This window comes from Tachysurus fulvidraco, chromosome 11 (genome assembly GCF_022655615.1).
Source record: "Tachysurus fulvidraco isolate hzauxx_2018 chromosome 11, HZAU_PFXX_2.0, whole genome shotgun sequence".
In the NCBI taxonomy this organism is placed as follows: domain Eukaryota; kingdom Metazoa; phylum Chordata; class Actinopteri; order Siluriformes; family Bagridae; genus Tachysurus; species Tachysurus fulvidraco.
The window spans coordinates 17,120,245-17,142,744 of record NC_062528.1 but is presented as its reverse complement, the minus strand read 5'-3'; the positions used below and the strand labels follow the sequence as shown (position 1 = coordinate 17,142,744).

The 22,500-nt window shown below is 40.1% G+C and overlaps 1 protein-coding gene across 1 annotated transcript in view; it reads left to right on the top strand.

Annotated features, from left to right (window-relative positions):
- clstn2b (calsyntenin 2b) overlaps positions 1-22,500 on the top strand; it is a 203,678-nt gene that overhangs the window by 92,870 nt on the left and 88,308 nt on the right. Inside the window, exon 3 of the mRNA XM_047821019.1 lies at positions 21,266-21,461. Within this exon, the coding sequence (XP_047676975.1) occupies positions 21,266-21,461 (196 nt within the window). The remainder of the gene's footprint in view (positions 1-21,265; positions 21,462-22,500) is intronic.

Genomic DNA, 22,500 nt, shown 5'->3' with positions numbered 1-22,500 from the left:
ATTATGCTTCTTGTAGTTGCAATGTGGTGTTACATAAATATGAAAAATAGGATGAGTTAGAATGTAAAACATGGAGATCATTAAAAGCTTAGGTGAGATCATTGTTTAAGTGGGTCTCCAGGGATCCATTCTCGGTCCACTTAAAAAAAAATATATATATATATATATAGTGCAGACCAAAAGTTTGGACACACCTTCTCATTCAAAGAGTTTTCCTTATTTTCATGATTATGAAAATTGTAGATTCTCACTGAAGGCATGAAAACTATGAATTAACACGTGTGGAACTATATACGTACATAACAAAAAAGTGTGAAACAGCTGAAAATATGTCATATTCTAGGTTCTTCAAAGTAGCCACCTTTTGCTTTGATTACTGCTTTGCACACTCTTGGCATTCTCTTGATGAGCTTCAAGAGGTCGTCACCTGAAATGGTCTTCCAACAGTCTTGAAGGAGTTCCCAGAGATGCTTAGCACTTGTTGGCCCTTTTGCCTTCACTCTGCGGTCCAGCTCACCCCAAACCATCTCGATTGGGTTCAGGTCCGGTGGCTGTGGAGGCCAGGTCATCTGGCGCAGCACACCATCACTCTCCTTCATGGTCAAATAGCCCTTACACAGCCTGGAGGTGTGTTTGGGGTCATTGTCCTGTTGGAAAGGTGGTGTGTCCAAACTTTTGGTCTGTACTGTGTATATATATATTTTTTTCAGAAAAATCTTTCACTCACACACACACACACACACACACACACACACACACACACACACACACACACACACACACACACACACACACACAACAGGAACATTCCGTATGATATGGATTTAAATATTGACAAAAATTCACATCAATTCAAAGCCTACATTTAACAGTTTTATTGCAATTTACCTTTGTGTACAGTACCTGTGTGTCTTAGCTTTAGCACACACAATTTACAGACATCTACACATTTAATAAATATGCAAATGCAAATCGGATCATTTAGCATTCAAGAACCACTTGCAATCAGGTCAGGGATTTTTGAGAATGGCGTTCCGTCACCCGTGAGAAGACAAGAAGAGACTGCCAGGTAATTAAGATATAGGCTGTGTATGTTTGAGGAAATTACTGCTTAAAATATTGAAGTGCTTTTCATTGTGGCTTGATTGCTGGTGCCAGGAAGTGAGCTAAGAAAAGCAACAATGCCAGGTCTTTCAATGACAGAACATCTAGACATGTCAGAGGCTTGGATAATAGTTCATTAGGCTCATTAATGAAAGAGATGAAAGGAAGCTGAAATCAATTGTGCAAGTCAAAAGACTGTAGTTAATCAGCAGTCAGACTGGGCTCTGGAGGTTACTAGGTCATTATTCAGGTTTCTGAGTGGCGCAGCAGTTCATGGTTCTTTCTTTTGTGTTGGATGATCATGGCTTTGGATCTTGGCAATCTCACAAGAATCCACAGATAGTTGTCCAAGAGAGTATAATAGAGAGCATAATTGGTCCTTCCTTCCACCTGTCAGTCAGAGAAATGCTAGCCAATTGCATGCATCTGTTACTTCACGTACACAAAATAGGTCATTTCCAATCCATGCATGTTCAGCTGTCCTGTGAGGTAGCATGAGCTGCAAACTAAAATGAGGTCATAGCTCTCACTGGAATCATGTGAGATATCACCATCCTAGAGTAGCTATCAGGTGGGAATCAGTTACAACCAATACGAGAGAAAAATGGCACAAAACCATTAACTGTTCTTGCTGAGTCCAGAATTTTGCATTATCACAAAAAATGTACTGTTTCTCCAAATATACCTATCTGTATCTCCTAAACAGCCTTTTGTGTGTTTCTATATGTTTTTATTAAATAGAAATACCAACACTGTCAGGATGATCTTTGAATTCTGTCAGAGTGTCGAACTCAGCAACATGACTGCAGTTCCTAAATTGAACTCAGAGTCATTTCTATTTTTTTTTCCTAGTCACCACGTACAATTACACCGCTTAGTAGAAGAAAACTAATTTAAATTAAGGATGGATAATTAAAAAACTGTTCTTGGTCAAGTTTTGTTCTACAACATGCCAGTCACAATCTTCATCTCTTGCTCAAGCAGATGCTCTGTGAACCCTAATGGCAAACTTTATGAAAAAAAAACAACAACCATAAATAAATAAAAAATTAGTCCACTCCTTTGTCAGTGTTCGGTTTAGACAAATATATCTGTGCATGTACTATACTATAAGATCAATACAATAACAATCCACCACCATGTATGTCAAGGTGTTTGTTTGTTTTGAGTGCTCATCTTTATAGCATTTGGAATCTGCAGAATCCGGATGTGTTTGTATCGTTTAGCCGCTAGGTGTTGGAATTGTGTTTTGTTTAGGTGGAAATGGTCTTTGTTGTCTTATAGAGGAGATTTTTCCTTTACTTGTGCTGTCTTGCATGTATTGGCTTGGATTTATAATATTTTTTTTATAAAATGTTTAATGTATAAAGTATTATAATTGCGAACATCCAAAGTCAAGGCTGCTACTGTGAAATCCAAGAGAAGTCCAAGGCCAGGACTAGCCAAGATCCAGTCGAGATAGTAGCTTGAAGGAGTCAAGGCTTCTACAGTCAAGATTGGGTCCAAGTGAAAGCAAGACTAAAACAGAAATCCGCCAAATCCTTGTTAATGAATGGACTACGTTTCTTAGAAGGAAGGAAGTGCATCTTGTCAGAGTGTGCATGTGCACAAGACTGAGACCTTAGTTAGCGAATTCAATACCCATGACAGAGAAATCTATCAATCCATCCATCTTCTATACTACTTATCCTACACAGGGAGCATAGAGTTTATCCCAGAGGTCTCAGAGCACAAGGCAGGGGACACACTGAACCGGGTGGCAGCCTATCGTATGGCACAATCGCACACACACGCACTAAAAAAAACCCAAAAAAAAAAAAACGATCAGACTACAAAGAAAAGGAATCAGGAAACTGGAGCATCTTCAGGAAACCACTGTAGCAGAGGGAGAACATGCAAACTCTACTCAGACAGAGCAGGGAGAGGAATCGATCCTTCAACTCCAGAGGTGCGAGCAAACGTGCTAACCACCAAGCTACAGTACCATGCCGCCCACAGAGGCATGTTTAAGTACAAATGCCAATAAGTCTGAGACAAGTGGAAGCCAATACAGAAAATGTCTAAAGCCCTACTCACTAACCTCAAGGGGATCCACTGGCTCCTGGTAATGAAGCTTTGGGTATGAATGCTGTAACTTTTGGTAACTTCCACTAGATATTCAATCACCACCTTTTCCAGAATCATCTGGCAGTGAAAATGACATAAAATCTAAATATAGCAGAGTGTGTCCACTTGGCCATTTAGAGCACTTGCCTCTTGGCTGCCACTCACACTAAATGCACCACTCAAAAAAGCTTGACTCCAGGGTTATTGCGAACAGACTCGAGCTGTGTGAATGACTGCTTTTTATTCCTTTTTTTCGCCCTCCTTTATTGATTCCCAAAAGTGCCTTTATTCGCATGGCACTTAAGGGCCTGTCGCCTGCTGTCTGCGGGATTGCCTTTTAGACGCTGACACTCACCGACTGAGGGATAAAAAGAGAGCAGGAAAGAAAGAGATCATTGGTAATATAAGTTGGAAGTGAGAGCTATAAAGCCTGGGGGAACTAAACTGCACAGTGTGCACTCTCAGTGACCTCTCCCAGTACACAGTAAGAGAGAGAGAGAGCTAGAAGGAGAGAGACAGGTGGGTCTTCTTCATGTCAGAGCAAAAAAAAAAAAAAACACAGCTCTCAATTCATCTCCGACTCTGTTGTCAACACGATCTTTTTGGTTTGTTTAGAATTAATGAGACATGATGGCTCAGTTCTCCCCCTCTTCTCTCGGAAATACCTGTGCCTGAGGAAAAGATGAAAGGTCGGTTAAAGAGCGTTTGATCAAATGAGACAGACAATTACATTCCTGAGAATTAGAACAAAATGAAATGAAGTTGCATTAGGATTTTGACGTTTAAAAGTTTCACCGGATGACTTTAATTAGGATTATGAGATTTCTATGCCTTCGTTATGAAATATTAAGGCAAATTACTATGCTTCATTTATCTTTTATGAATTCCACCACACGTTTTTTGTATTAACTCGTAAGTTTAACAGATTATACCTATTCACACAGCCGGTGGAGTGACGAAGAAAAAAAAAAGTCATTTATAAAAATGACTTTTTATTGCATCATCCCTAGTTTTATGCAACAGTGTACATAAAGCATGATGTCATTCAGGGACAGAAATTTGCTATGGGTTTCTTTATTTTCAGCAATTTTTTCAATTATTTCATTCATTTAAATGTATTTGTATAGCGCCTTTAACAATTCACATTGTCTCAAAGCAGCTTCACAGAAGTATAAAAACATGAACAAACAAACAAACAAACAAACAAACAAACAAATAAATAAATAAATAAAAATATTGAATAAGTGAATGCATACATTTAAATTTATTTAAAAATATTAATTTAAAATTTAAAATACTATATATTTCTAACATCTAATCCCTAATGAGCAAGCCGGAGGTGACGGTAGCAAGGAAAATCTCAAAATCTGAGGCACTTTGGGGAATTTATTTGCCCTCATGAGAAGCCACCTTTAACATGTGACCTAACTTTGTCTTACTGTATGTAGTTCATTTATCTGAAATGTTTATTCAAATCGGCTTAAAGTTTGAGACCGAATAGGTATCTCGGCTCCTTAACTACTTCACATTGTCATCCAACATGACCAAGAATAACAACGATGATGTTGTTATAGTCATTATAAAGATGTAACGGCTCGGATGAGATAATTTTTTTAAGGAATTCCCCAAGGTTCTTATCTCGGCCCATTACCAAAATGATGTAATCATGATTCAACTGGATACATAATTGATGCTCGGCCATCATTTAATCAACCAGGTGTCTTAGAGAACAAAAATGGTCGTGTTCTCTGTGTGGAACAGATAGCATTACTCTTCACCCTGTCAATTTTAGCAACACAAGCTGATACATGAGTTTCTACACTACTCGTTTGGTAGCTGTTGTCTGATAAAACTATAAAACTAACTAATGAGTGGAAATAAAAAAAAAAAGGCAAAATAGGAGAAAAGAGGGTGAAAAAAAAATCTATGCATATTCTCACACATACATATAAACTTTACTATAATGAAAGAGACTAGAAGACGGAGACTATAAATGAGGATTTTGAAGTCTGGATCGATAGAGAAGTCTGGCACATGTTGCCGTTATGACTCTAATGCCCCAGAAAAAAACAGACAACGAATGAACGAATACATGGAATCTGTAAATATACTGTAATACAATTATTATGAATATAAGTTTGCTTCCTCAAACTATAAAAAAAAGAGGTGTGTGTATATACTGCTAGACATCATGAAGTATATCATTCCATATGGTTTGTGGGAATCGTAATTATTTTTCAGTAAAAAAAAAAATCAGAGCTGCTAAAGTAAAGTACTGTGAAGTACGTTATGCGTTTGTCTTTTCGAGATTAAGCGAATAAAGGTTAGAAAGTTTGTTTTACAGTAGCAGATGTAGAAAAAAAGTGTTATGAACACACACACACATCCACACAGACTCTACGTACATCTCCCAATTTGCGGACGTGCATCCGTATCGAAAGACTCGGTCTGTAGTTCATTTTTATTATGAAGATAAAATTCTTTAGCTCGTGTCTGCGGGTGATTCTGTGTATGTGTACAGCTCAGAGTTTCTTGTTAACGAGAGACATGAATTAGCATTTGTCTATTGATTCGCATTGTGAAGCGACTCCGGATTGTTAATAAGGTCTGGAAAAACAAAGACCATTACAGTGTGTGTATTTTCATTTGAAGAAAAAGCTCGTTTCAGCCCTGTTTTACTCACACAATGATGAACATCAGTGTCACGCTGTGACACGGTGAGACACAGGCGAGTGAGGATCCAAATGCAGTTTTAAAGGTTTTTACTAAACAAGACACAAACAAACAGGCAGGCAACGCGGAACAAACAGGAAACGGGAACATGGACATGCACACACCAACACCAAAAACGACCAACAACATTGAAGTGAACAGACAGAGTATATATGGTGAACGAGAACCAATCACAAAACAGAGACAGACAAGGACTAAGACAAAACACCTGGGGAAGAGAATGAATGTAATTAGTGTCCATGGTAACAGATAGGTGGGCGGGGTCAACAATTAACATCAGGGAGAGACGGCAGACAGAAACAAGGGGAAAACACAGACAGACACATTACAGAGCCCCCCCCCCTACGAGCGGCTTCCAGACGCTCCCAAGTCCACAAAACCCAGTTCAGGCGGGTGGAGCGAAGGCGCAACCAGGGTGGGAGGGCGGGTCGGGTTCGTATAGTGGTGGCGCCCGCCGAGCAGGAGGCCGGGGTTGCGCCGGCAGAGCCGGAGGCCAGGGCGGCGCCGGCAGAGCCGGAGGCCAGGGCGGCGCCGGCAGAGCCGGAGGCCAGGGCGGCGCCGGCAGAGCAGGAGGCCAGGGCGGCGCCGGCAGAGCAGGAGGCCAGGGCGGCGCCGGCAGAGCAGGAGGCCAGGGCGGCGCCGGAGGCAGAGCCAGAGACCAGAGCAGGACCGGAGACCAGGGTGGTGCTGGAGGCGGAGCCAGAGACCAGAGCAGGACCGGAGACCAGGGCGGTGCTGGAGGCGGAGCCGGAGGCCAGAGCAGGACCAGAGACCAGGGTGGTGCTGGAGGCGGAGCCAGAGACCAGAGCAGGACCGGAGACCAGGGTGGTGCTGGAGGCGGAGCCAGAGACCAGAGCAGGACCGGGGACCAGGGTGGTGCTGGAGGCGGAGCCAGAGACCGGAACGGAGTTGGCAGCCAGGGTGGTGCTTTGGGCCTATGAACAGGGACAGGAGGTAGAAGGGCTGGCAAGTCCAGCGAAGCAAAACACAGGAAAACAGAAACATGCATAGGTTCAGGCCAGGCAGAGAGTTCAGGTAGTTTGGGTGTCATGATGGCGTCCTCTGACTCAGTCATTTCGGTCGACCTGGCCGATTCGGCTGGTTCCGTCAGCTCGGCCGGTTCCGTCGACCCGGTCGGTTCCGTCGACCCGGTCGGTCCGGTCGGTCCGGCAGGTTCCATCGACCCGGCAGGTTCCGTCGACCCGGTCGGTTCCGTCGACCCGGTCGGTTCGGCAGGTTCCATCGACCCGGTCGGTTCCGTCGACCCGGTAGGTACGGCAGGTTCCATCGACCCGGTCGGCTCGGCAGGTTCGGCAGGTTCCATCGACCCGGTCGGTTCGGCAGGTTCCGTCGACCCGGTCGGTTCCGTCAACCCGGTCGGTTCAGCCGGTTCCGTCGACCCGGTCGGTTCGGCAGGTTCCATCGACCCGGTCGGTTCGGCAGGTTCCTTCGGCCCGGTCGGTTCCGTCGACCCGGACGGTTCTGCAGGTTCCGTCGACCCGGTCGGTTCCTTCGACCCGGACGGTTCGGCAGGTTCCGTCGACCCGGTCGGTTCCTTCGACCCGGACGGTTCGGCAGGTTCCGTCGACCCGGTCGGTTCGGCAGGTTCCGTCGACCCGGTCGGTTCCGTCGACCCGGTCGGTTCGGCAGATTCCATCGACCCGGTCGGTTCCGGCGACCCGGCTGGTTCCGGCAACCCGGCTGGTCCAGCTGGCGGCTTAGGGATGCCGGCCGCCCGAGCCGACCTCATCGGGGTATCCGCCAGTTTGGAGACCAGCCGGTTAGCACGGACCTCAGCCGAGCTCGCCGGTACGGTAGCCATGGGAACTGGCTCAATCACGGATGTGCACGGGACTGGTCTGGGCGGAGGCACTGTGGAGCATTCGGGCGTCCGTGGCTGATTCCACTCTGTGGCCCACGGATCCCGATGCTTGCTGCCCCCCCCCAAAAAATACTTACGGCCGGCTTCCGTCTCTACAGTGTTCACGCTCAGCGTGGACCCGTCCAGGAGCAACGCCAAGTTGACGAACTCCGAGAATGTCTTTATTTCTCTGGTAGACGGCATCAAATACCGCAGGATCTCCCTTAGTCCGTGCTTAAAAATGTCTTTGAGCGCCTTCTCATCGAAATTGACCTCGCTGCACAGGTCCAAGAATACCTCCGTGTACTCCTCAACTGGGGCGTCCTCCTGACGTAGGCAAAACAGGAGTTCTGCTGGATCCATTGGGGGTTGGTCGTTCTGTCACGATGTGACACGGTGAGACACAGGCGAGTGAGGATCCAAATGCAGTTTTAAAGGTTTTTACTAAACAAGACACAAACAAACAGGCAGGCAACGCGGAACAAACAGGAAACGGGAACATGGACATGCACACACCAACACCAAAAACGACCAACAATATTGAAGTGAACAGACAGAGTATATATGGTGAACGAGAACCAATCACAAAACAGAGACAGACAAGGACTAAGACAAAACACCTGGGGAAGAGAATGAATGTAATTAGTGTCCATGGTAACAGATAGGTGGGCGGGGTCAACAATTAACATCAGGGAGAGACGGCAGACAGAAACAAGGGGAAAACACAGACAGACACATTACAATCAGCTACATTCACAACCTACAGTAGAAAATGAGGAAATGCATCTGGAGGGAAGGAAAAATGGAGTCAGGCTGATTGTGTGTGTGTGTGTGTGTGTGTGTGTGTGTGTGTGTGTGTGTGTGTGTGTGTTTGTTTAAAAAAAAAATAGAATTACAGATATAAGGTGTTCCTTCCTAATAGGAATTGACCTGCCGTTTTTTTAGTCCAGAATCTTCGGCCTATATTTTCTTAGTCTACAGTATGTATTTGTTGTGCCAGTGATTTTGTTCTGCAGTATTCTGTTTTAACATATTACATAAAAAGAAATAATACTGTGCGTGTATAGAAAAATAATCAGTGACAGCTACGTGTGATGTCATCGTTTGCGAACGTACCAGATTATTTTCTATAAAAGCTCATTTTTAAAATCTTTTACTCCTTTAAAGCCACAGCACTTTGTCAAAACTCTCATGAATTATTTTATTCATGAACAGCATGTGGTGCTTTTTAACAATTTGTAGTTTAAATTAATATCGAGAAAAGTTAGTTCCCATTATTACTTCCATTAGAGCAGATATAACAAGCATTTACTTTTAACACCATATTTTTATTTCTTGCAAAAAATTTTTTGCCATGTTACCAAAAAACCCCAAAACACAAACTCCTCTGTCCTGAATACGTATTGTCCTGTCCACAGCACTGACACGCTGACACTCCTTTCATAAATGCTCTCTACAGACGACTTTTATATTAAGGATGATTCCTTTTCTCTGTTAAATAACTTCACATGTATTTAATCTGCTGAATTCACGTGTAAGTTGTTTCTATAGAAACAATAATGTATTATCATGGGAATAAAGGTCATCAGCTCTGTGGTATAATTTGCTACGATCTAATTTGAAGATCATGTTTCTTCATATTTAATTAATTGTTAGATAGATAGATAGATAGATAGATAGATAGATAGATAGATAGATAGATAGATAGATAGATAGATAGATAGATAGATAGATAGATTTTGAATGCTTCATATAACAAAAAGTTCTTTCTTCCAGTTTATGATTCTATTAAGAAATGTAACATCTATTAATGATTCCATTGCACAAAAGGTTCTTTCACAATAACATATGTTCTTCATGGCATTTGAAAAAAAAGCACTGTAGGGCAACAAAAATGGTCCTTCTATGGCATTGCTGCAGAAACCCTTTTTTTGGTTCATCTTGGAACCTTTGTTTTTAAGAGTGTATGGAAACCCAAAACGGTTCTTTATATATTAAATATATATAATCGGGTTGAATTGAATAAAGTAAGGTACGCTTCACTTTGGGATGTAGCCTGTGGCCTGTGTTTAGCTTGCACTGTTGCTTGCATTGACTGACTCACCGAATCACAGTGCATCTGCAAGCAATCAGCAAATGCAAATGCATCTCTCATGTGCCCTAGATAAAAGCCATGATTTTTAATGATGTGTAAAAAGAGTTGCTGCTTAAAGAAGGCACACTAGATACAGATGTCTTGTTCTTTCAGTGTTGCTTACAGTCACTATAATAAAAAAAAATAAAACACTCTTAAAAAAAAAGGTTTCTCTGGGTTCAGTATACTATGGAACTTGGCCAATTAGACATTTCCTAACAAACGGTTCTATGTAGAACATTTACAGAGCAGTAAGCCTTTTACATTGAAACTGTTGGTGAATTCAGTTTATTCAATTAACTCAGGTTATATTTTAAAAAAGAACAAGAAGTTTATGAAATTTGAGAAATTAGAAACACTTCAACAGTCTCTAAATCTTAAATGAGAGTTTATTACACAGTTCATTCATTTTCTATCACTTATCCGAACTTCTCGGGTCACAGGGAGCCTGTGCCTATCTCAGGTGTCACTGGGCATCAAGGCAGGATACACCCTGGACGGAGTGCCAACCCATCACAGGGCACACACACTCTCATTCACTCACACACTCACACAGTAAGGACAATTTTCCAGAGATGCCAATCAACCTACCATGCATGTCTTTGGACCGGGGGAGGAAACCGGAGTACCCGGAGGAAACCCCCGAGACACGGGGAGAACATGCAAACTCCACACACACACAAGGCGGAGGTGGGAATCAAACCCCCAACCCTGGAGGTGTGAGGCAAACGTGCTAACCACTAAGCCACCGTGCCCTCCTCGTTACACAGTTGTTTTTGTTTAAATAATTTCATACTGTGTTTAAATCAATGTGTTGTTAATAATAATAATAATAATAATAATAATAATAATAATAATAATAATAATAATAATAATAATATGTGGTTGTAATATAATGGTTCTTTTCAATGAACACTTCAAAATCTATATTCTATACAAAGGACCATTTTGGCTTTCCATACACTCTTAAAAACAAAGGTTCCAGGAAGAACCAAAAAAGGGTTTCTGCAACAGCGCAATATAAGATCCATATTAGTGCCTAAAAGACGTAATGGTCTAAAGAGAAACATTCCATCGATACTAAAGGTTCTTCGTAGAACCAAACATGCTAACAAAGAGCCATATAAGGGCCTTTATTTGTATATGAAGCGAGTGAAAAAATTAATTTTAGGTTCTACATTGATCAATTCCTTTGAGGGTTACTTTTCTTCTTCCCATGTAGCCTGAATGGTCAGATCAGTACGAAGGTTGATATTATTGGTATAAATTAGGTTTACTAAATAAGCATTTAACTACAGCCTTTTAGAAGGAGGCCACCGTCAGAGACCAACACTAATGGCTTTAAGAGGTGTAATGGATATTGACATATTGAATCCATTTAAATAAAACATAAAGCATTCCTAAAACTTTCTCACAGGTCACATCAACCATCTGAATTCTTGACACTATACCTGAAAAGACAATTTAACATGATATATAATCAAAGTTACCAGGCACCAACGTGGGAAATGATTCTCAGCAGCAGTGTACATGTGCACTGTCACCGTTTGTCTAGTATTTAGGAGGCAGTACATTTTGATTAAGTGTATTTGATCTTTGGTCTTTAAGGTGATGAATGAGCAGAGGTAAAGTGCAGATATGGTCAAAGATTTATATCTCCACTCAGAGCTGTAGATTAGCTCTGCCAGATAACTGCAGTCTTCTGTACCGACGGCCTTAAATAAGGCTAATAAGGCACAGCCACTCTGTTTGGGTCCTTCATACAACAAAGTACATTTAATAAGATTTATTTGGAGGGAAAGTAAGGGAAGCAGTGGGGTGGGAAAATTCATGGGTTGAAAAAAAAAATGCATTTAACCTGTAGAAATAAACAGAAGGCAAAACTGGGTTTATATCATCAAACTTCAAACCAAACCATGACTACTGCATAACATGACCATTAGTTAGACCTGAGGTTCTGTCTTTCTCTCTCTCTCTCTCTTTCTCTCTCTCTCTCTCTCTCTCTCTCACACACACACACACATACACACACACACACACACACACACACACACACACACACACACACACACAAACACTCTCACTCTGAGAGTGATAGGTTTGGCATCATTTTGACAGGGTATATGAGGAGTCATAATCACAAATGTCAATCACAAATGTCAATCTCTTTTTCTCTCGGTGTGAGTCTGTAAGGAATCAGAATATTCAGGAATATATTTGACAGTAAGTTATGAGAATATTCAATAATTTAAGTTCAGAATATTCTGGAATATCAAAAACAATGTTTGTTCTTCCAATGCTCTGAAAGTGATTGAAAAGAATGCAGTTTTATAATGATCATGGTGTACTTGTGAAAACAGGTAACATGAGGCACAGCAGAATAAATGTAAAAAAAAAAAAGGTGTTAGGTTTAAAAGAATACATCATTAAGAGGTGTGGGAAGGTGAGCTGTGATGTCCAATCAGATCAGCTCGTCTTATTTCATGTCTATGAAGGTTTTATTTAAAAAAAATAAAGCAATGATTATAGTAGTGGGCTGTTTATTTGGTTCATCTTCTTAGAACTACTGTATCATAAAATACAACAGAATTTAAATGTGCCATACCTTCCTCACCAATCCCAATTGTCTCTACTTAAGATTTGTCCAATCCTGTCAGCTTCTGCGGGACGTTTGGGCAATAAAAATTTGACTAAACCCACCCAATCCCATAGAAACCCAGACCAATACCACGTAATCCGAAACCCAGACCAATCCCACCTAAACTTGCAGTAACTCAGACCAATTCCAACCAAATTCTGCAGAACCACAGACCAATCCCAACCAAATTCTGCAGAACCACAGACCAATCCCAACCAAATTCTGCAGAACCACTGACCAATCCCAACCAAATTCTGCAGAACCACTGACCAATCCCAACCAAATTCTGCAGAACCACAGACCAATCCCAACCAAATTCTGCAGAACCACTGACCAATCCCAACCAAATTCTGCAGAACCACAGACCAATCCCAACCAAATTCTGCAGAACCACAGACCAATCCCAACCAAATTCTGCAAAACCACAGACCAATCCCAACCAATTTCTGCAGAATCACTGACCAATCCCAACCAATCCAAAGAAATGTGGACCATTTTTACCCAATGCTTTAGAAACGTGTACCAATTACACCCTTTGTTGCAGAAACTCGGACTAATCCCATCCAATTCCGAGGAAGCATAGACCATTCCCACTACCCCGACCAGAATAAATGAATGAATGTGATGAATCTGTACAGCATGAGCAACCCTCCACATCCAATACATTACTTAATTAATGAACAAAGCTTTTTCTTGTCCTGATAGCTTTAATTCTGATGACATCTCCCCACCCACATAAGTAAAGACCACCCAATCCCAAGCTTCCGGTGTTCTTGTTGTACTTGTCTATCTTATGCAACAACTCCAAGATAAACAAACAGTAATAAAAAAGATATGTTGTCTTACAACTTATCTTTTTAAACTTGACAGGGTAGACAGAGGAACCACAAGACCGTAGTAGACGTTTTTAGCAATAGGAGTGTCTATTAAGGTGTCAATTACCGTAAAAATTGATCATTTCATAAAACCTGTGTGAATTTTTGGAATGAATCATCTCTCTCTCTCTCTCTCTCTCTCTCTCTCTCTCTCTCTCTCTCTCTCTCTCTCTCTCTCTCTCTCTCTCTCTCAGTAAAAGGTGTGCAGTATGTGTCAATCACAAACACCTCATATGAGTGTAAATCTGCTCGTAGCTAAAAATGCCAACTTAAACATTTCTGAAATGCCCCCCTCTCTCTATCTCTTTCGCTCCATCTTTCTCTCTCTGTCCCTCTCTTTGAGTGAAAGGTATGGTGTCAATCTGACAACTTGTCCAGGAAGCAAACGAAAATATGTGTCTATCACAAAGTTGTGTACATTTATGTGTGTGTGTGTGTGTGTGTGTGTGTGTGTGTGTGTGTGTGTGTGTGTGTGTGTGTGTGTGTGTGAGAGAGAGAGAGAGAGAGAGAGAGAGAGAGAGAGAGAGAGAGAGAGAGAGAGAGAGTTGTACACATCAGTCTCTCTTCCTCTGTACACAGTAATCTTTATATACTCATGGTTCTGAATATAAATTCCTAAAACACAAAGCTGGCTGATATATTTCCTGTACGGAGGAAGCAGACAGGATGCGTCATACAGGAATCCATTTATGTTTTGGAAGGTATGTGTAAAGCTGTGATGTACTGTTGTGATGTACTGTTTACACAGTGATCTCTTGCACTGTATTTTGTTTCTGTTCAGAAGGAAAAACATGCGCCTAACACTGTGTAGAGAGTTGTCATGACTTGATTGTACCATTCGGTTAGACCCGAACGCCTAAACACAATCGACGCTAAACGGGCGAGTGTGTGCGTGTGTGTGTGTTTAATGGCTACAAGTGCTGGAGGCTGTTCAACACAGGGCAGTGAATGAGCCCGTATCGATTGGATTGAGTGGTGGATGTAATTGCGTTAGTTGTGTTGGCTCCGAATCCCAGAGTACTTGGCCTCGCCTCTCTCATCAAGGAAGCGGCGTGAGAGATGGATGAGGGAAAGCAAGGGTGGAAAAGACAAATGAGGAGAGCAAAGATGAAACCAATCACATTCAAGCCTCAACAAGCCATTCTTTTTTACGCTTGGAATGGTGTCATTTCAATTAGAATGAGAACATACGCGTGCACACACACACACACACACACACACACACACACACACACACACACACACACACACACTGGACTGAAATAGCTTCAAGCATATTGTCTGGTGTTAATTGTTATCCCTGTTTTGAACGCTCTGCACAGACTGTAATTTCTTCCATTTCTCTTACTTGACTAGTTCCATAACCACTTTGATTCTATTGTGTTTCATTACGGCTCCTCTAAATAAGTGCACACTATCTCCGGCCTCCAGCTGTGTGTGTGTGTGTGTGTGTGTGTGTGTGTGTGTGTGTGAGAGAGAGAATGAGAAAAGAGAATGTTGCTGGTAATGAACTTTGAAACTAACTCCAGCCTTAGACCCTTTACACGTTCTTGTAAGTGTCCTGCAGAGTCTGATGATTAATAATTTATTAGAATACTGAATTTTTTAATGCAATCCTCAAACCCAATTGTAACTGAATTGTACACAAACATCTACACATAACAATATATTATAATAATATATTAATTCATTATTTAAACAAACAAACAAATAAACAAACAAACAAACAAACAAACAAACAAACAAACAAACCTGCCCATAGTTCAGTGACTCCACTTTTTATACATGAACCATAACAGACTTTGCATCAGATCCTCTGCTGTGGTAAATTATTTACAGGACACCAGCTCATTGGAGCAGAGACTAGCTACAGGCTAAAAGCAGTGGCACTGAAAGGTTTTTTTCTCTTTAAATTTTATAATAGACTATAATTTCAATGCTTGAAGTAGCATGGACTTGTATGTGTTTTGTATGTATGTGCTTATTAATTACCCCTAAGCCACATAGGTTTAGGTTTTTTTATGACAATTTTTATTGAGTGAGTGAGAGAGAGAGAGAGAGAGAGAGAGAGAGAGAGAGAGAGAGAGAGAGAGAGAGAGAGAGAGAGAGAGAGAGAGTATGTACATACCTTCTCAGAAAAGAGAATGAAGTACAGTATAATGGACATATTTACATTAATTCCTGTAATCCATTAATAAATTTAAACTGGATTCTCTGAGAGCAGACTCTTGGATAACCTCAAATCATCATCATCAAACGCTTTTCCCTTGTGATACATTCACAAACATTTTCTAAGCAAATTCATTTGCCTTTCATTTCCTTGGTTTGGGGCTTTGAATTAGTTGCTCTAGTGCTTTAGGGCTTTTTTTAAGGTCCTTTTTCAGTGCAAGACATTTCTATTGTGTCTGTAATGTATAGTGTGAACAGTTGTGTGTGATTGTTGTCCAGTGATAGTTTGGGACCCGATTGTCCCCGGCCTTGTGCCTCAAGTCTCCCAGGATAGGCTTCAGGTTGCCCACGACCCTGCATAGGCATAGGCAGTCGCTCCCCTCTTTGCTTCTATAACAACCTGAAACTATTTAGATTTTAGGATGTTACTGTAAGGATTTTTGAGTTCTTCTACTCCAGACTTGTCAAGCCAAGTCTTCATGGAGCTTGCGTTGTGAAAAACAAGGACATTGCTGTTCTGGAACATCATTCGGTCCTCTTAGTTCTACAAAAGGGAAATTATACTGTAATTCTACAGAATACAAAAACAAAAACATCAAATGAACGTCCTTTATTTCCTAGATAGAAGGTTTTATTTCTAGCATTACATATGTTGTTTAACATTTGTTATTGAGCTACGGCCAGTAACACCAACCGATAATCATAAACATAGAATTATATTATACTTAAGTTTGTTTTTTACCTATCTTAACTTGCAATTTGTCTTTTAACTAATACTTTTAGTTCTGCTTTAACTCCAATTCAACAAAATATGAATGAATTTTACACCAGATATCTAGGAATAGATCTAAATTGATCAAAATTCCTAACAAACCTACACTTTAAGAGATCTAAGTTTTACCAGCATAATATATATAGAAATGAGATTTGAGATACATCACTATAATCTATCTGCTGCTAACATTGAGCTAGTTTGTATGGTAAGGCTTATTATCTTGCTAGTAATTTAAACCAATGTGCTATTTAAGGTATATATTTGTGCTAATCGAATCTTCCTTTTTATTTTTGTTTCATTCCGTAAGTAAATGTAAGATTTTATATTAGTCTATATTCATTGGAGTGTAGTTTATATAGAGATGACTTACAAAAGTGAGTAATTGAATTTTAACTTAAAGAACGTGTGTAATTTTTGTGCAACTTGTGATCTGTTTGCTGAGGTTGAGGAAATGTGGACTTTCCTGTGACTAAATTAGTGACATGGTGACTGTACAAACAAGCCAAATATCCAGGAATATCTGGAAAATTGGCTCTCTCAAACAACATTCTGTGGGTGAAAATGGGACACATTTTATAAAAGTGTTAATTAAGACAAGTGAGCTTTTATCTGTTAGCAATTAACTGTTACCTTTTGGATGAAACTGATGGAGTCACCAGACATTTAGAAGGGTGCAGAATATTCAGTGTTATTTAGAGTTTTCACTGTTTTGTCAGTCTGACCTCATGAATTCCCATATTATGGGTTTTGCTTGAAAAGCCTGTGAGGCTTGACATTTCACTTGTTCTGGTTGAATCTGGTTTTAGTTTTGGCTTCATGCAGTGAACTCAAGCAGATAGCATGTAACACTCTGCTAACCTTTTCATTCAGGGTGGCTCAGAAAACTCACAGTCAGTGCCAATGAGCACTCAGGGATTTGTAAATTCAGAGCTTAGTCACAGTGCGTTGTGTTCAAAACACACTCTGGTCTGAGTGGCTGAAGCGGCAGTGGCAGGTGGCCAGTCCTCCGCCTGCCAATTTACCTTTGCTTGGCTGAATATGTTTGATGAAACTTCTAAAAGTGGCCATAATTTTTGTTCACTTGTCTGCAAAGACTAATGAGACCCTCACAGTTTTAAACACATGTATGTGTAACTTTCTCAAACCCTCTCTCTCACAATCCAAGTTAAGATCAGTTCAGTTCGAACTACTAGACAGCAAGAAAATGAAGGCACATTGATTTGTACATTTCAGTTACAAGTGCTTCAAATTCAATTCAATTCAATTCACTCATTCATTTTCTACCGAACTTCTCGGGTCACAGGGAGCCTGTGCCTATCTCAGGCGTTATCGGGCATCGAGGCAGGATACACCCTGGACGGAGTGCCAACCCATCACAGGACACACACACATACTCATTCACTCACACACTACGGACAATTTTCCAGAGATGCCAATCAACCTACCATGCATGTCTTTGGACCGGGGGAGGAAACCGGAGTACCCGGAGCAAACCCCCAAGGCACGGGGAGAACATACAATCTCCACACACACAAGGCGGAGGTGGGAATCGTACCCCCAACCCCGGAGGTGTGAGGCAAATGTGCTAACCACTAAGCCACCGTGTCCCCCAAATCCAATTCAATTCAACGTTAGCAATGGACATTGTTTCAAAGCAGCTTTACAGAACATTAGGAACCAGAATCAAAAGGGAAATTCATTTGACAAGCAAAACTTTATATTACTTTTTCAATCTTATATTACTTTTTCGTTTGTTTGTTTGTTTATTTATTTATTTGTTTGTTTGTTTGATTATTATATGACTTTATTCAAATCAACACACTTTCTTTAGTATATTCTAGCTACTGTAATAAGTAATAAGCTACTGTAGGCAAGCTGAATAGATTCCTAAAGTACAGTATATTAAAAAAAATCAACAATGTCTTTCCCAAATCTGTAGAATATCTCCATATATAATATGATAATATAATGTTTTAACTTTTAGAATTTCCTAGAAAGCTAAAGGCACTTGCAGCAGACGCTGGTATCTCTTAAGGAGCATTTCATCATCATGATTTAATAATTTCTTTTGAATAATAATGGAATAACAAATAATGGAAAAAATATCATGTAGTGAATGTATTAATACACTCATATTTTTGCAATTAATTGAATGATTATTTTTGCAGAGCCCCACAGAGATCTCCTCATCTGGTCACAGCGTGTGGTCTTCGCGGGCTACAGTATATAAAACAACAGCTCTATATTTCTATATTCTAGGTTTATATTCGGTGTTAAAGTCAAGCAAACCACTGATGAGAAAAAGTATTGTGTATCTCTGATTCCTGATTGCCAGGGTCCAAATCTAACAACCTTTCTACTGCAGACATACAGAAAATCATAAATGTGTACCACTGAATATCTGGGCATTTTGGGCTAGTTTTAAGTCTTTTGGAGCATTTTTTGTGAAGGTTTTTTGAGAATTTTGCTGAAGCCTTGGAAACTCTCCATAGGCTACAAATTTATCTTCCTTTTTTAATTTAGTAATGATCGTGTAGATTAAGGTACACTTCTGTTGAGCAGCTGTCAAGGTTTTACATTTACATTTACAGCATTTAGCAGACACACTTATCCAGAGTGACTTACATTTTTCTTATTTCAGTTTATACACCTGAGCAATTGAGGGTTAAGGGCCTTGCTCAGGGTCCCTGCAGTGGCAACTTGAACCAGTGACCTTCCGATCAGTAGTTGAACGCCTTAACCACTGAGCTACCACATCCCACGCTACCACAGCTACCACATATCACATTCGTTTTATAACGAAACCCTATGCAAATATTGCTTATGCTCTGTTAGAAATTGATCTGTATTGTATTTTATCTGTATTTGTATTTGATCAGGACACATTATCTGATTGGTCTGAATTATGTGTTTGTGTTGGGTTACATTCATTCTAAGCAAATACAGTATGGCCTACAACTGTTGGCAAATTCTCTGAAATAAAGGCAAATATGCAAGAAGGCGGTACTTTTCCTTTGTCCCCAGGTTGGTACCATCAAGGGCATATCTCTTAGACTTTTACATCTGTATATTTTATATTTATGGAGGGTTTACCCAGGAATGTGCATGTGCATGTCCTTTACTGAAGTTTTAGTGTAAAATCCAAATATTTTGTATATATTAAATGTACAAAAATGTCTCATTTCAGGCGACAAACTAGTTTATTTACTAGATTGGCGATCTAACTGGCGATAAACTAGATTATATTTAGTATAGAACGTGCACTTGTTTAGGTTTGTTTCCTGTTGTGTCTGGAATTAAAACCACCACTTTACAGAAATTCTATTTTTTACAGAATAAGTGAAAAGAGACTCATTACGGTTAAGCGTCCATACTGATACCAGACAATGGGAACAAATATCCCTACACTGACTCCCTATCCACTTCTGCATAGAATATAAACTCCTGTCTTATCATCTTTTGTCTTTGGAAGTTGTTTTTATGGTCTAGCTCATACTTCCTTGTGCCATATTAATCTGTATACAGCTTTCTTTTCTTGACACCATCTGCTCTCTGTTCCTTCCTCCAGGCTTAGCATAATATGAGATCGGGCTTTTACTGTTGCAGTCTCAAACCTCTGGAGCACAATTCCTCTCCATCCTCAAGCTAGCTCCCTCTTCTCATTTAAAACCCAGCTGAACACTCATCTCTTCCAGCTTGCTTTGCCTTTAACTCAATTCCTTCCACTCACCCATCCTCCAGACTCGGATGCTTTATTGTGCTTTAAACTAATTAGTGGCTCTAATTATTTTATTGCTTGATTTACTTTTAATCCTTTCACAATTCTTTATCATCAGTGTCTGCTTTTATTAGGACTGTTTCATTTTCGATCACTTTCTGAGTTCTTTCTTTTGTTAACGATATTTGTGCCACTAGGATTCAAAATTTGTCAATCTAAATATTTACGCATTATTTTGATTTTTTACAGTTAAATGAATTAAATGGAATCGGTTGAGGTTGCTGTAGGTCGTGTCACCTCATATGCTTCTAGAGACCCTGGTTTCTTGTCTCTGTAGAGTTTTTTGTGTTTATCTGGTGTTTGTGAAGGTTTTCTTTGGGTTTACTGGTTTCCTCCCACCTCTCAAAAACATGCCGTTATATAACATCAGATTACTGCTAAAAGTGTATCATAGGTAGCTGTTAGCTAGCTGGCTAATGCAGTACAGCAGCTTGCTAGATTAGCTAATGTAGCTAAAGTATTGTGTTTTTATTATTTTATTTATACAGGTACAATTTAGCTAGTAAAAAAAAAAAACAACTAGTAGTGATTTAGTGCTAGTTTGTGGTTTTGTATGAACTGTACTGTGTAATTTACAGTTCCTCATCCAGCTACTGCATATAGTATATTAGGCAAAAAAAAGCAATTTTAATGAATATATAAAGTCATATAGAAGCAATAATTAAGTAATAGTGTGAAAAAAAAATAGTGAACAAATTTGTGTTATAACATGTGCAGTGGCATAAAGTGAAAAGTGAAACGGATGAAGGGGATCATAGAGTGTGTAAACTATTCACCAAGCATGTGTGTGTGTGTGTGTGTGTGTGTGTGTGTGTGTGTGTGTGTGTGTGTGTGTGTGTGTGTGTGTGTGTGTGTGTGTGTGTGTGTGTGCTTGTTTCATCCAGAGTGTGGGGTTGACATAGCTTGTTTCACATTATAATAAAATATATTATTACATTAAAAAATATGTTTCTTCTGTGAAAAAAAAGTAAAAAGCAGAAGAGAAAAAAGAGATGAGTACCAACACATCATATAATATTATTTCATTATTTTTCTTTCCTGGCTTTTGATCGTCAAATCCATTCCAATTTAATTTGATCTTTTTCTCCTTAGGGGAGATCTGCGCATTTGGAGTCCATGGTTCTGACGCTCCGTTCGAGGCTGTGGTCCTGAACAGGACGTCTGGAGAAGGCCAGCTGCGGACGCGAAGCCCCATCGACTGTGAGCGCCAGAGAGAGTACACATTCACCATCCAAGCACATGATTGTGGATCAGGTCCTGGAGGCATCGGAGCGAAGAAATCACACAAGTACGTACTGTATACTGTATGGACCTGCCTTTACGCGTTAGATGCTCTAGCGTAGTTGAAAATGAAGGTTCACATCAGCCCCAAATGTGTTTAAACGCTGATCTAATTATGGGTGGATAAAAACACACCAGGGAACAGCAAGCAGGATGTGGTCTGACACAGAAAGCGTCGAGGAAGGAAAAAAAAAAAAAAAAAAGAAGAAATGCATAAGCAACAAAAAGAGGAGGATGTAAAAAAAAGAACTGAAATGAATTTGTATGTATTTTAAAAAAAAATGCAGATATAAAACATTGTTTTTTTGCTCACACACACAAAACCAAGCAACCACTTTCAATTAATACTAATGGTCCTAATTGACTAGTAATGCTATTAAATTCATTTTCAGTTCATTAACTAGATTTCCAGCTTCAAACGTCATAAAAAGCTGCAGAAGTTAAACAGGAATTTTAAATATGAAATTAACAGTTTTGTAAATGTAGATCTAAAAAAAAATAAAAAAATAAAAACGTTCCTAATATCCGAATGAGTACTGAAAAAGACTTTTCTCAAACTAAACGCATTTAATCCAGCCGTTTCTACTGTTGCCAAGTCTGATAACTGTATGCACAAAGGACTGCTGTACAATTCTTGTGGGTGCCAAAGAGAGGGCAAAGCTTTCGTTCAGATCTTCTGGTTTTAATCTGACTAGCAGTCTTCATCATCTCTTTCAGAAAGGAAATGTTAGCTTCTTTTCTTGCTTCTTTTGGTGGAGGTTGGCATGTGCCTACTCTGAAAATGCTTTTTTAAAGCTGTGCACTGAACTTTTTCCAACTTATTTTTCTTTTTCCAACATCCAGAGTAGATCGTGATCTCACCAAGAGACCGATCTAATGAGAGCAAAGAAATTTGAGAGGATATCGCTCAGACATTTGCTTCGGGGTTGAGTCATCCATTTTTTATTTTTTTTTTCTTATTCATTAGGCACTTTCTGTACAAAGTTTGATCCAATCAAAATCAGCAGACGTAGTCTATCTGAACACCTTTTCTTCTCCTTAAATGT